A 15,096-nucleotide genomic window follows, 5' to 3' on the forward strand; every position below is an offset into this window, starting at 1 on the left:
GGCCGCCGTCATTATGACACAACGCCTTGATGCCGAGCGTCAAACGAAGAGCCACAACACAGGGACGTGGATGATGCCTTTATCCCCACCTAGATACCAACGAGGGCCAAACTGAGTTATCAATCCTCTGCAGCGATCTTTTGAAACTGTGGGAGGCCAGGTTAATTTCCTGTTCTGGTCCCTTCGAGGTCAAGTTTAAGGAGGATCCCGTCCCACACAGGAGGCGGATGAGAGCTGACCTTAATTTGATATAAAGCATTAATCCTAAAAGGCCTCTTCTGGTCCTCTTTTTCATTTCCAAACATCTATTTCTCTGTGGAGATTTAAAATCGCCGTAGGTAAAGCGACTGAAGAGTATTTTTAGGCACAGCTCAGCAGAGGACTCCATCGATTAATTCTCTTTATATTACTTGGCTTTTGCACCAGACATGAGGGTTTTTCCTGGTTGAGAGGCCACAATCTGCTGGAGGTGCCCTGATGTGAACCAAGATGAAATGAAGGAGGTTGGAATTACCTCAGTGGTAAAACGACGAGGGCAAAAGGCTGCGGGTTGAGTTTATCCCCTGCAGCACAACATGTCATTGCAGGAATAACAAAGAATAAAAATGACGTCATGTAAAATGTTTGTCTCTGTGATTCTTTCTGACTGAAGACTAACAAACAAAACACGATCCACCAAAACAACAACACATGGAAACAGAGCCAAGGAAAAAACAACCTAAAATTTCAAGTCACCAAAAATGAGAAGTCCTTAAATTCTCAGAAAATGAAAATCTGAACGTCTGCAATTTAATGACACCCAGGCAAACAACCAAAACCCTTGAGCAGCTACTTGATGGTCACCTGATGGGCCAGATGGTTCTTTATACGCAACCATCTGAGAAGTCATCCTTGGAAAATGTTCACACAATCGTCGTCAGGTGACTGAATTAACCATCTGCGACAGAGAGAAGCCAGTTGGTCGAATTCAAAGTTCCTCTTCCAAAGCCAACTGGAAGAGGAAGGTAAACATCTTCTTCACTGAGAGAAATCCTCGTCTGTTCATTTGCGCTTTCTCTTTGCCTCCAGATCTGCTATCCATCATAGCAGATGTCATGTCGGCATCTGCGCCTTCACACCAAACCACAAAGGCCCAACTGGAAACCTGGAATCCTAGTTTGAACCTGCGACCTCCATGAACTCAGGGAATCCATCTCTTTAGAACTAAATGGACCTCAAGGGAAGATTGTATTGTCGAGAGGGAAAAAATGGCTTATTGTACTTTTATAACTTTGCACATGGTGTGATAAAACTTCTGACTTTCTGAGTTATCACATTCGAACTTACACAGAACCATAAAATTCTGCCAATGGCTTTCAAAAGATGCAGTACAACCCCTGGTTCACCCATATATCTGATTCCCCTCACAACCCGCATCATTTCCTTGCGTTCACGCGGACTGAGCGATATCTTCCTCAGTCGCCTGTTTCCTACATTGTCAAGGATGGACAAATTGTACCTTTAAGGCTTCTGCCAAACCAATGTAAGAGGAGAAGAGTTTAAATCAGCCATGAGAGGCCAATCACAAACCACAATGCTTTGTCTTTGGGACTCAAGGTAGTTGCTTGATAGGGAGTGATGAAAACACAATACTGTGTGTTGACAACATAATACTATAACCATTACATGTGGGTTTAATTACGTCAAGGAGAAGTCAGCATCCGTGTTGAATGTGTCAAAGCCTTCAGTGATAATTGCAACCTGAAAGTTAACAGGCATACTTTTTAGATTGAAAAACCTGTACTTAGTGCATTCTTTCATGACTTTTCATGACAAAAAAAGAAATGAAAACACCAGTGTGGGGGCGCTGTAAAACAAAACTAAATCCCGCATTTAAGGAAGCACTTTTTCATCTACACGCGTCAGGGAACCTTGAGGAGACTAACTAGAGATTAACTGTCAAAATCAATGAAGCCATTATATGGATGAAACTCTAAAAGCCCATTGATTCTGCTCTTGACATTATATTACTGATGATTTTAATATTAGCGTGAATCACTCACCTCTATCTGGGAGCTGTTGTCCGTGTCCTCTGCAGACAGCAGGCCGGGGAAACCATCCGGGTCCTCCTGCACGGGATCCTGGTCCTGCTCCTGGCTGGCCCGGTTACTGTCCATGTTAGCAGGTTTTGGAGGAAGCCACCTCCTCCACCGGTGACTGTACAGCTTCACGTCCACCGCCACGTCCTCATCTCCTGTCAGTCCTTGTGCGAATGAGTACAAAGCCCCTGTAAAGACAAAGTATGGGTTTCATGCACTGATATTTATCTTGATATGGATGCATATTCCGCGTGACTCAGCAGCCGTCACACGGACCGGTGGGCCACAGCCGTCCAAACTCATCTCCTTTCCTGAATCTGAAATGAGACACCGCTGGGGAAAAAAAAATGGCATGGTGTTAATGCAAACACTGACTGAAGTGATTAACGGAGACAAAACCACCGGTTCTGGGGTGAAATGTGCAGCATCTTCAATTGAAATGTGTCAGTGAGGAAGAGGAGGGTGTCAGACAGCCTTCCCTACGGATTCTTTCTTCTCGAAGTGGAAATAGAAAAAGCAAAAACAGAACCTTATGAAAAATATTGGTTTGTGGTTCATGTGAACACCAGATTAAATTCCTGCCTTAGATGTCAATGATTTGATGATTTTTTAGCTCAGAGAAATAAAATAAAAAACCAGGGCTCACATATTCCTGACAATACTGTCAACATCGTTCCAAAAAAATGTACTTAATGCATTATTAATATGAAAATGAACTTGAAAGCAACAGTGCAGACATAAGAGCTGCTCACATTGAAAGCACCATGTCCTAAATGTCCATCACATCACATTACATTCTATTATGTTACATTTATGTGAGGTCTTTATTTCCTGCTTCCTTGCTTTTCCTGACAGAACAAAAATATACATGAAAAACTACCAATCCTGACACATAAGCATGTTCTAGATCGCCTGTAGGTATGAAGAAGAGCAGACAGACGGTCCGGTGACAGACTGCAGACTTGCTACTCTGCTTGAGGCTAAAGCTCAGCATACTTGGATAAGTTCCTGCATAATAGGATTTTGTATTTAAGTACAATTAGTAATAAAGTGTATTTTAATAGCACTTATCCAAACAAAAAGTTTAAAAAGTGCTTTAGTGTTACTAAACATGCAAATAGTGTTGGCTTTAGGGTAAAAATTACTGCTGATTACTCTGAATTGGTTCTTTTTCCGAGGCAGAGGTCAGTGGGTTTAATTAGACCGAGTCCACTTTCTGCTTCTCTTCTCTCGGGCTCACATTTCTTTCTCCTTGTAGTCTTCCTCGCTCCTCTCTGCCGGCCCCCCCAGAACAGCAGTTCTCAGGAGAGAGCTGGTGAAAGCAAGTGGAGGTGCTTCAGATGTTAATTCACCCAAAGTGGAAGCTGACAGATTCACTTTACGTTGAGTATCAGGAAAAGCAAGAGGCAAAGAGCCCAACCTGCTCTTTGATGCTGACGTCAAGTGCAGCACGGAGGACAACCAAGGGCCAGGTTCAGTTTGGAGCTAATTTGTTTTTTCAAAAAAACAGAACAACTTAATAATTCCCATCCTAAATGAAAGACATTCAAACCCAAACACCACGTCCTGAATCTGGCTACACTCACAGAGCCCCTTTGGGACACATTGATCGATGTGATCGTGAAGAGATCATGAGTTTTCGTTCACAATCAAGAGCGATGACACTATGATGACATCACTATAATGAAGAACTACTATCTCATTCCTTGACCTTGGAAACGTACTGCTACTTTGGCATCATATGTTTAACTGGATTTATTATGGAATGCTGTTATTAGCACTCTTGCCAGTATAACATACCCACAATGTACTGTACGTCTTGCTGCCTTTGTGCATGCTAATAACACAATTCAAGCAATTCAAATTCATGTTAGGAAACATTATGTGTTGATTTTCAATTCATTTTAATGCACAGCATGTTAGCAGGATAACCTCCCCCACATTTAAGCAGCCTATTTACTCCAAAAACCCATGCTAAATGTGTGACTGTTTCATTAGCCTCTTCTTCATCGTATTATTCCAGAAGCAGCTAATAGAATTTATCTGTTTTTCTCTTCTTCCTACACGGAACCCCACTGGTTGCATATGGTGGTTGTTAGTTGTTGGCAGGTCTCCTGGCCGGATTCACTCACTGTCTCATTCCCACCACAGCACTAACACTTTCTGACCCTCACTCTATCACTAATGGTGATTCGTCACACCCATGAGGACAAAGCAGTCCGGGCAAACTTCCTGTTAAATGCATTTATTTACTCCAGTCCAAGAGGCACCTACATATTTATTCTCGTCCCTTAAAGAGTCTTTGTCAGATCCTCGATATATGATGGAAAGCTGGCAATGAGTAGATGCTTCAACGTAAACCGTGACCACAGCATAAGGGCCATGAATAAATGGCTCCTCTATTCCCGGTGTGTCCCTCTACTAACAGTCATGATGACTCACCCTTTATAAAGGGCATATGCACCTGCATTTCTCTTGGGAAAACCACCTCGATCCTTATAATGCAGGGGAAACTCTGGATCCTTTGTCAAGCATTGGAGGGAGAATGAAGGGTATAGACCCCTGAGGGACACCAAAAAAATAACTCTCCAGCAGGACAGGGCTTCTCCTCAGTGTGAAAGTGCTGCTCAGCTTTTGTGTGAAAGGAAGTCTTTCTTCTTCTACTTCTCTTTCAGTGCATCTGAAAGCCCCTGCATACCTTTACCCTGACTGTGTCACACAGTCTCGTTGGCCAGACTCACACCCGTCGACAGCTCCGATTGACAAAACACCGGAGGGACCGTTACTTGGTTCCACCTCGAATCTTTCAAGAACACTTAGGAGGTCATAAAATCACAGAATAACAGCGCTGTCAGCACCCCTTCTTCCATCCAGTTTCTGCTTCACCCCTCTTTTCTCGGAGTTTCCACCTGACTCATGGATCCTAACGGGAGACTGCCACACATGACCGGCAAGTAGAGATGATGGGATGCTTTGCTGCAGTTATGCATGCTAATGTGTGTGTTTTAGTGGAAAAAAGGATTAACAGTAGTCACATCCGTCTATGCTTTCTTAGCCTTTCTATCTCTGGGTGTCAGAGTGCTTAATTTAGCCCCCTTTCCTAGCTGCTTTATCAGTGTAGGAACAGAATCTGCCAAACACACATTCTCTAAGGCAGACTCTGTGCTGATCCACTCAAAAACAAGGCCAGTAGTTTTTCTTGGCTTAAAAAAAACATGTTGCTAGAAAAGAATGCAAGAAAGTTTGGCATAAAACAAACTGATGAGATTAACAGAATCACTTTAGATCATGAAAGGGAAGACTGAAATAATTTGCCCATTCTGATGTCTTGTTCTATTCATTAGTGAAGATATATCAGTAACATTTGTCTTGACAAACACTTCATCACTCTAACACACACTTACACACAAAAGCAATAACTAGTCATGGTATTATGCGCTTGGCTTTTGAGGTTTTAAAATAAAAGGATCCGTGTCCTCCGGATTGTAATGGCATCGCATGAAAAGGTTATTAATGCATAACGTTGTTTCATCAATAAACGTCAGGAGAAGAGGGATATTATGTCCATTACTGACCGCTATGATTACTTCAAAGTGTTTACTTTGTCTGACAAGCCTTGCAAAACCTTGAACTATTACATTGCAAATGATAATAAACAGAGAAAAGCAGCTATTCCCTCAATTTCAAAAGCTGAATATAGAGAATGGCTTCCACTTTTGCTTGACAAAACCAAATATCAATAATTCTATGTCCAGTAATCCTCTATTTATCACATTTTCTTTGTTGTTTGTCCGTTCTTTGTCTGATCATCTGACAACCTGTTGTAGGATTTGTTTGATTAAAATATGAATATGGAAGTCTTCTCTGGTGTTTTGCATGTGGGTCCTAACCATGCCCCTGACACAATGACACAACAATAAAACAGACTCATGACCTTGGAAAGCTTTGACGGTGTTATCAGGCTTGACTGATACGAAACTGATCAGACAGACAGATAAACGGGGGAATATTCAACGTGATGAATATGTTATTAAACTGAAGGTAATAGGAGTTCCGTGCTGGTGAAGCTTTTCTATTCGTCACTGATGATAGCTTGCACACAGGAAATTAACACTGCATGCTTCATGTTGCTACTGATGTAATTATTTAAATTCATGCTATGTGCGATGCCAAATAATCTGCAGACCTTTAATTCTCTATCGCCCAGGGGTTGAGAGACATGTTGGCGATAACTGCTTCTTTGACACAAAGCAGAATCCAGACCGATTACAGACATGAGACTGTCTGGAATTATTGTGCAGAGCAAAGTAGTTTTTTTTTTAGTTTTTTTTTTTTTTTACCTGCCATAGCTCGCTTTATACACATTCTCTCTGAAAGACGCAGCCTGTCATTAAGAAAAGTTGAAAAGCTGACGGCAGGAGAAAGTTAAGCACGAGCTGAGAGAAATGCTGCACCCGTAAAAGAGATCCAGTTTCAAACGGCCCTCGGTGATAAAAGAGAAGACTTATATAGATTAAATGCGAGACGCATGTAAATCTCAGATTATCCATGCGTTAGACAAGTTATGACAGAAATTTAAACGCTGTACGAATGGGAACATAAACAAAAATCCATTCCTCTCACAGGAAATGTGATTATAGACCAAAACTCTTTAAATATATGTTGATTTCCCTCCAGACAGAGGCAAGTAAGCGACGCACATGGTATGACCGCCCCATTACACCAGAAATGTTTTTTTTGCCAACAATTAGTCACGTCTATTCCAAGTCACAGCAAAGCAACACAAACATTCCCTGGGGTTGCGATTAGGGCTGCAGATAGAGATGGAATCATGTTTACTTCTTGGAGGGTATCATATTGCAGATTTAACTTTGCAATACCTATGATGACTTCTCATTTTAACATAAAAAATTCTATAGATTTGCTCTCAAATGTACCATATTTACAGGTAGACAGTATAGACATCAAGCAAACAATCTCCAACCAGTAAGTAAGACTGCATGGGCGAACAGCCCCTCCCAGTTTGTCACCTAAATTAAACACAAGGCAGGTGTGAGAGGGGAGTTATAAATAAAAAGACTGTTTTTTCCAAACTCTCAAAGTGCTAATTACAGTCTGCAGAGCACACAACATGGAGGCATTTCATTAGAAGAATGCTAATGTTGCGTTCACAGTGCCTGGGATGACATGGCACCCACAAAGCGGACAGGTGCCGGGGCCTCCAGGAGGAAAGGGGGCGGGGAGGGAAGGTGACTGAGCGTGTCTGTCTTCAGGGCCAGTGATTTTTAATTAAGTTTTTACCTTGGAAGAGAATAATTGTTCTTTTTTATTTGCGGAGGAAATTGCTAATTTGGCTTCCCAACGTCTGCACAAAACGACTAAATAGTCTGGACAAAATCTCCAAGGCAGACGAAACCACAAAGCACCCGGCAACATACCCCAGCACACAGCAACAAACCCCAAAACACAGGGTTCAAACTGCCGAAGTAAAACATCGTGGAGTCCGCTGCCACCGCTGCGGCTTTCTTTATGTAATTGGTGGTTGTCTTACTCTGACGTTGGTCAGCGCAGGAAGTGTATACAAAAATGCATCGGCGAACAGACGAGCAGAAAGGCACAGAGGATAGAAAGGCAGACGGGGGGGAAACGAGGATTAGGAAGGGAAGTGCTTCCTGAGTGACACAGACATTTAGGAATTCGGGATTCCAGTCAGGATCGCTGTCTGTCTCATATTTCAGGAGATTGAGCGATATACCGCCAGACTATGAAGCACTACTGCTGGCTTTGGTTCAACTTTTCAACTTTGAGAATTAGCAGCAGAGCCCAGGAGCCCTCCAAAGCTTTGAATCGCTCTACCATAAGAGATTTCAGGCCAGGCAGGCAATGCATCACCGGACTCTGAACCTCCTGTAACAAATTATTTCTCCTCTCCACAGTGCGTATCAATGCCTGGGGTAATATTACTGTACCTCCACAAGTCACCAGTTTGTCGTGGCAAAAATCATCATGGAAAAAGCTGAGCCTAGATCTCTCCATGAAAACGCATAGCGTTCCCATAGTCCCTCTTAGTGCCTGCTTAACAGACCTTAAAATTGGAAAAGGTGACATCTGTAGTGGTGAATGGAGGATGACAGGCAGGAAAAAAGCCTGCACTTTTATTCTGATACGCCACACAACAAACAAAGCCCAGAGGCTTTTATCCTCTGGGTTCACTCCTCAGCCGATGGAAACACACCTACGCAGCAAGTTCGCAACACACTTGACACAAAATATGCACTTTTGGTCATTGAGCCTCTCTTAATTCTTCATTATTCGAGACTAGAAAGTCACTGGTTGACTCGTGTATATTTTTTCAACTACACATCACACCAGGAGGGAACAATATTCATACTAAAGGTTCGTAGAGGACGTTACAATATCCTTAATTCCAGTCACTATCGTTCTAATAATATTGTGTCAAATTTGTCTCTTTTCATGTGAGTCAATTTGGTTAAAATGTTGTGCAAAAACCGACTGTGCAAGATGATCCATAAGTCTCTTGAGGGTTTTTCTCTACCAGGTTTGGCTGTAGTTGTCTCTGCATTCATGGATACGGTCTAAGCAGGATTTGAAAATAATATTCAAAAAACACTTGTCATAGAATAAGGGTGAGTGAGTAGTGAGAAATTCCAGTGTTGACTTGGGGACAGAGTGCCGTACCAATGCATACTGTACATATTGTTTCAGAGGATGGCAGAGCAGCAGTCAAATAGTTGCGGAATGAAACAAGAAAATGTTGCAGCCAAAGCTACGTAGCTGACCCCTCACCAGATCAACGCAACTTCATGCCTCACTGTTTTGCACGAGGCTGTGGCGGCATTTTCATGTACTGTTAAGTGGGCTGCCCCTCAGCGGATTTTAAAAGAGGTTAACTGTTTACACAAGAAAGAACAAAATCCATGGACAGCGACTTCAGATTGGAGCAACAGCATGAGAGATCCGTCTGAATAGAGGTCGAGAGCAGCTGTCACGTCTCTGTCTATATAAATTATTCTCGATGCTATGATGTGTTTCAACACCACCGCGGCCCTCTTGAGCCAGCATGCTATCTGACACACACTGGAGCACCATTATCCTGCTGTTGGTTAGTTTTGTGTAAATAAATGAAGGCGGTGTAGAGACAAGACTTTGTTGAGTGAGTATCTGTGTAAGAAGAGCTTAAATTAATCCACTTAGAGATTAATTATCACTGATGAAAAGGGGACTGAACTCACATTCTGACACAACGTCTGGGTCTAAATTATGATTATTTAAAATACATTGATCAGCATGAGTGCCTTAGACTAAGTGACACTTCAAAGCGATCGATCGGAGAGTTGACTCAGGGACAAACAGCGGTGAATATGTGAGAAACTGCACGCCCACGTCAACCAGCTCCGCTTTAACCAAAGATTGATTCCCCAGTGTGGAAAGGCTGTGGAAAGCAGATGTATGAGTCCACAAAATGTTTGGTGTTTATGTGTGCAACCAGTCCTGCGAGTGGAGATTGATCGACCGAGCGTGAATGAGGGTACATTAATGGAGTTTTTTTTCCCTTCTCTCCAGGCGAGGCCAGACTGGGCCCTTGGGCCAGTTCTCGCCCTTCCTCCTGATTCATCAGCATCAGCAACCCCTTTGCACCTCCAGCTTGTCAAACTTCTCCACACTCCAATGTTCTCTAAGTTGAGCTCTGTGTAAACACACAAAGACAGGTCAAAATCTTTGCTCAATGGACCTGCCAGTTCCCAGAAAAAGAGAGTCCAGCTGTCTGAGGAGTCCAAAGGAACTAGAGACGATCATTTGGGATGCAGCTACATGAAGCAAACACAGTGCCGCTTGGTAATTACTGCACTCATTACAAACACTCTTACATTGACTGGTTTATCAAAACGCAAACAAGGCGTGTGTAATGTGACATTTTACACCCGTGTCTAACGGCGGATCAAGTTTCTGTTTATGTCTGGCTATATTTTACATAGAATTTTTCAATTTACCACAACAGTTCGTATGGTTCTTGCATCAATAATAATCCAGTAAAACAAAAGCAAACCATGGAAAATTAAGTGAATTGTTTCTAGCAAGACACCGGGTGGCTTTCAGCGGTACAGTCCTTCTGCACAACCAGAAAAAAGCAATATCTGCTGCTACGGAATCACCAGATAGTCTCCACACTGAGGCTGTTTCTCATATAATCACTGAGGATAGTTATCTTCTGATGTTAGCCAGTGATGCATCCTCCTCTCAATACATCTTATCCATTTGGACAAAGTCGACCAAAATCACGCACTGTGGTCGTCAGACTCCGTAGCTGGTCCATTTTCCATCATCAAATGCAGTTCTCACATCCACTTACGACATTCTTTACAATTAAGTGAGCTCACTTCAAATGCTGAACACGTGCGTAATAGGCCTAGAGAGCCACTTGTATAAAAACATGCATCACACATGTTTTCTCTCCCATGTCTGGATACTATCCCAGATAACCGAAGTAAACATATAGCGGAGATTTTCATTGCATTTCTGAACAAATCTTCAAAAAACACGTTGAAAAACAAACAAAAAAAACTTCTTACAAACTTCTTAAAAATCCCATTATCATCCCACCTACAGCCTCTAGGCACACACTCCCACAAACCAAAAACAACAAAAAAACAACTGAATGCTCTAAAAATCCACACCGGCATCAGAGAAGCACAAGTGGTTGTAACATATTCTGAGACTCTGCTCCAATCTGTAAATATAATGAGAAGATCGGACTCATGAATGCCAATCCCATTCCGCCACTTCTAAAATATCTATGAACAATTACGAGTCAATCTTTATAATCATTAGCAAATCAATATTTAATATTGTTTTTACAAACTACCTCCCCCCATTCCAAAATCCCATTATAGAGATAGCTGTTTGTGGAAACATGTATCTCTTTACCTGCTATTCCAATAGTAATGAAAACTGTCAACTGAATCACATTTCCTACGTCTTATTATGCAGATTTAACCACGCAGAGAAAATCCTCCATCCGAGCTCTGCTTTGTTTCAGGATAATTGAAAACCACAAAGGTTTCTCAACTTGTCAAAGTATGCAAACTTAATGATCTCAGCACACACACAATTCATCATGTTTTCCATTTATTTTGCTCCTTGCAGAGTGCAGGAGGCTGGTGGTAATGGTGCATAAAATGACAAAGGCAACTGTAAAGAAACCTCAGGGAGACTTGAGAAACCTTATAAACATTCCAGCTATTACTTCTGTCTGGTCAGCAAGGATTTCCATCGGAATTACACTAATTGCTTTCTTCGAGATCAAATGAAAAACTATCACATTGTGTTTTCGGGGGGATTCTCTTCTGAAATAAAGACCAGTTCATTGATAAGGGCATTGTGTCATTGAAATATAATGGTGGAAGGGCGATATGGTCATTTTGAAATATTGGTCCCAGTAGCAGCTAGAACAGCTGTGTGGTGCAGCTGCAGAGAACAGGGTGGTAATGCCGCTTATTAATAGATCCTGGTGTGAACATGCATACGTGCAAGGACCGTAGCAAAGAAAGCTTCAACAAAACTCTTCATGGAATAAAATCAAGCATGAACTCTGCAGAGGACAGTAAACCGGAGACTGAAAGATGCACAGAGAGCTAGTGGGATTGAGTCCCAGTCTGTGGTTATTTTATTCATTTAGGAGGTCAGCTCCAGCTCCACTCATGGTCACACAGTCAGATAGCACAGCAAGTTCCAAGAGAGCAGAGCAGGTATTAAATAGTCAATGCCCAGCATGCTTGGAGTATCCTGCACATCACAAATCAATGGCCGCTGTTTTGAGAAGGTGCATAAACAGCTGATTAGAGGATCAGGAGTCGTGAATAAGAGGTGTGTATCAGGTTGACCTGGGGGGGTCCTATCCTGTAAAGACTACCTGCAGCAAGTACGATACCATACTGGGTGGGGTCAAGTAGAGTCAGCACTACAAGGCTGGAATGGCTTTTGACTTGGAGCTACAACTCAGGCTGATGTGCACGCTTTTCCCCAAATTGAATGCACTTATGGTGGGAATGCATCACTTTACCCTTGGGCCCAAGCACTCATCGGACAGTCAGTCATGTGATCATCTCAGCTCCATGTCGACATAATGCTGTCAGACGCCTGCCAGTGCTGACTTGCATGTTTGTGGTGAAAAATGAAAGAAAGCTGCCAACATGTTTCTGCTTTTGTCTGCGAGAGTAATATTGAGTCCTCAAACGTATCTGTCGATCTTACGCTGACATATTTCCGACCTCTGCAGAGGACACAGGAATAATTGCTCACTCCAGGATGGATGGAACCCTTTGTGTTGTATTGCTGAGTATGGAGTCTGTAATAGAAACAGACAGTTGGTTGCCCTCTGAAAAAACAGCCTGTAAGACATCAGGTTTGAATGCAAATGGGATACAGTTGTTCAAAAATATCTGACAAGTTTCTCTCGGCTCTTATTTGTCCCTCAGTACTTATAGCTAGGGTAGTCAGTCTGGATGAGGATTAGTTTGCTGCTCCTGAGGTGATGGCAAGTGAGGGGAGGAGGAGGAGTGGCTGTGTTGTTACTTGAGAGAGATGGATGTATCTTGGCAGTCCTAACTCATTCTTACCACCCTTTGTGATTTTCCCTGTGATCTACCATCCCTGCCTTTGTTTGGCTTAGAGTCAGTGACATAATCAGCAAATAAGATGTTCATACTGACATCTCTGCACCCCAACACCACAATGTTGGCTTATTTGTAAAGTCGGGATGGGATTGTTCCGTCCAGGGGGGGAAAAAAATGTTGTTTGTAATACTACTAATTTAAAATGCGATGAAATATAGAATACATTCCTTCTATTTTCATTATGTTTATTAGCTATTAGTGATGGCAGTCAAGACATATTTATAATGACAATCCAAGGAACTCATTTCGTTTTATTTCATTTCATTAGAGCATTTCTCTTGTATTATCTGGTAAACAGTCTGGTCCCTCATGAATAGACTTGATTATTGCGTATACCCCATCAAAATTATGTGAGCCAATCATAGTATCTACAGCCAAAAGTGGCTTCATGGAGGTAGGGCCGGGACATGTTCTAGTTGGCACTGGTCAGAGGGTCAGGATTGACAGGTCATTACAGGACCAGCAACCATCCACCCCATTCGCTCCCACTGTGTGTTAAAAGTCAATAAATAAGTAACTTATATTAAAGTTTTGGAACACTTGGAGGAAGCCCACAAGGAGAAACAATCAAAAGACAAACCCCAGGTCAGGATTCAAACCTAGAAATCGACATCGAGGGAAAAATTCTGATGTTAGAATTGTTTAAAGATGTCAAAATATGATGTTGAAATGTGAAGTCTTTCTAGCCAGCGGTAAAACAGAAAAACTTTCAGGTTTGGTGGCAGACAGCACACCAGAAAGACTGCAGTTGCAGAATGTAGACATTTTATGGGAAACCCAAGCACTAAACTCACTCAACAGCCTGACAGCCTTCCTGGTTTGAGACTCGTGTGACTACGCCTCGACTCCCCTCTCTCTTTCAGCGATGCTTCTGGGCACATTGCCATCAGCTCTGCGCCCATGCATGATCTGCGTCTCCGGGTTTCTTTGATCAAACTTAGGGGCCCACAGCAGCGACAGAGCCTGAGCAAACTTCTCCAAGCATCCAGAAGAGTGGAGGAAAAGGTAGCAGCACTAATACTGTTACTGCACTCCTCTGCAAGGGAGAAGTATCCATCATTTGATGAGATTAAAGTAATGCAATACTGCACAAGAAATAAGCAAATGAATTTGAGGTAGAGACTATTCTTTGTGCAGGAAATGCGACAATACAGGAAGTGAAAATATTTTTTGTACTTTTTTTGTGAAAGGCTGAGCTGTCAAAGACAAGTAAAGAAAAAATATGTAGTCCTGCTGAGACGCAGTGAAGCCCAACTGATCTGAAGTTGGAAAAGTCATTTGAAAAAAAAAAAAAAAAAAAGCACCTAAAAATTCAAATAAATACATTGCTTTTCAACGCGTTTCACAACTGCGTTGCCTTATAAAGGACATTTTCAAAGGCGAATGCTACCAACGAATAGCCTAGGTGGTGACAGATGAATAAAACATGAAAACATCCCCGCGGTGATAGCCTGAAGGCATTCGGCTTCTTTCTTACATGACAGATGAAAAACCGTATGGCTCAATTTAAGAACAGGTGAGAAATGAGGCAAAAGGTGCATAAAAAAGAGGGGCTTTGCCTGCTACAGTTCAATGTGCTGGCGGTAGGTTATGATGAAGGAGGTAAACAGCAAGAGGGGAGCTGTCAGAGGTGGGAAATACCCAGAGGGCGTTGAAAGATGAGCTGAGCAGCTCTGGAACTCTGAGATGGAGTAGATGGTGCCGCAGCAGACACCATCCTCAGACTTCACACCACCCGTCTCTTGGGATTCAACCACAAGAGACATGTTGCCGGTGGCTTTACAGTCAAAAAACACCAGCTCTGTTACAGCGTGACGCAGATGAAGGCCTGTACAACACTGCACCTGACAAGAGAAGGCTGAAAGTACAATCAGTCTTTTCTAAAATAATTGGCAAATCTTTAAATGTGACATACTTGTCAAGAGCAAATGATTCGCAAGAAGTAATGACGGCCTTTTTGGCATGGAAATTAGCTATCCTTCATTTGTTTCCAAACTGTCTGAGAAGTCCTTGGAAGAGAGAAGACAAAGTTTGTTGTTTGACATGAAAAATAATTACAGCGTTTAACTTACCGTCACTTGTTGGCAGGGAACAATGGATGAGCAGATTTCTGTTTAAACAATCTCCAAATGCAGCCGTGATATTTTGGTGAATGATTGGATTATATCACTTTATCTAATTGATTTCTCAGCACGTTCCAACAGGGATTCAACGGTTATGGAAAAAGACACTTGATAAAGATGCAAAAAGGCAAAACAGCTCTTTGGGGATTAAATGTTTCAAAGTCAAAGGGAGCCAAGAAGTCAAGATTAATCTTTTACATC

The 15,096-nt window shown here is 42.2% G+C and overlaps 1 protein-coding gene across 1 annotated transcript in view; it reads right to left on the reverse strand.

Annotated features, from left to right (window-relative positions):
* Positions 1-15,096, reverse strand: part of plxdc2b (plexin domain containing 2b) — a 71,004-nt gene that overhangs the window by 38,504 nt on the left and 17,404 nt on the right. Inside the window, exon 2 of the mRNA XM_068304047.1 lies at positions 2,043-2,266. Within this exon, the coding sequence (XP_068160148.1) occupies positions 2,043-2,266 (224 nt within the window). The remainder of the gene's footprint in view (positions 1-2,042; positions 2,267-15,096) is intronic.

The sequence above is a fragment of the Antennarius striatus genome, chromosome 20 (genome assembly GCF_040054535.1).
Source record: "Antennarius striatus isolate MH-2024 chromosome 20, ASM4005453v1, whole genome shotgun sequence".
NCBI classification, from domain to species: domain Eukaryota; kingdom Metazoa; phylum Chordata; class Actinopteri; order Lophiiformes; family Antennariidae; genus Antennarius; species Antennarius striatus.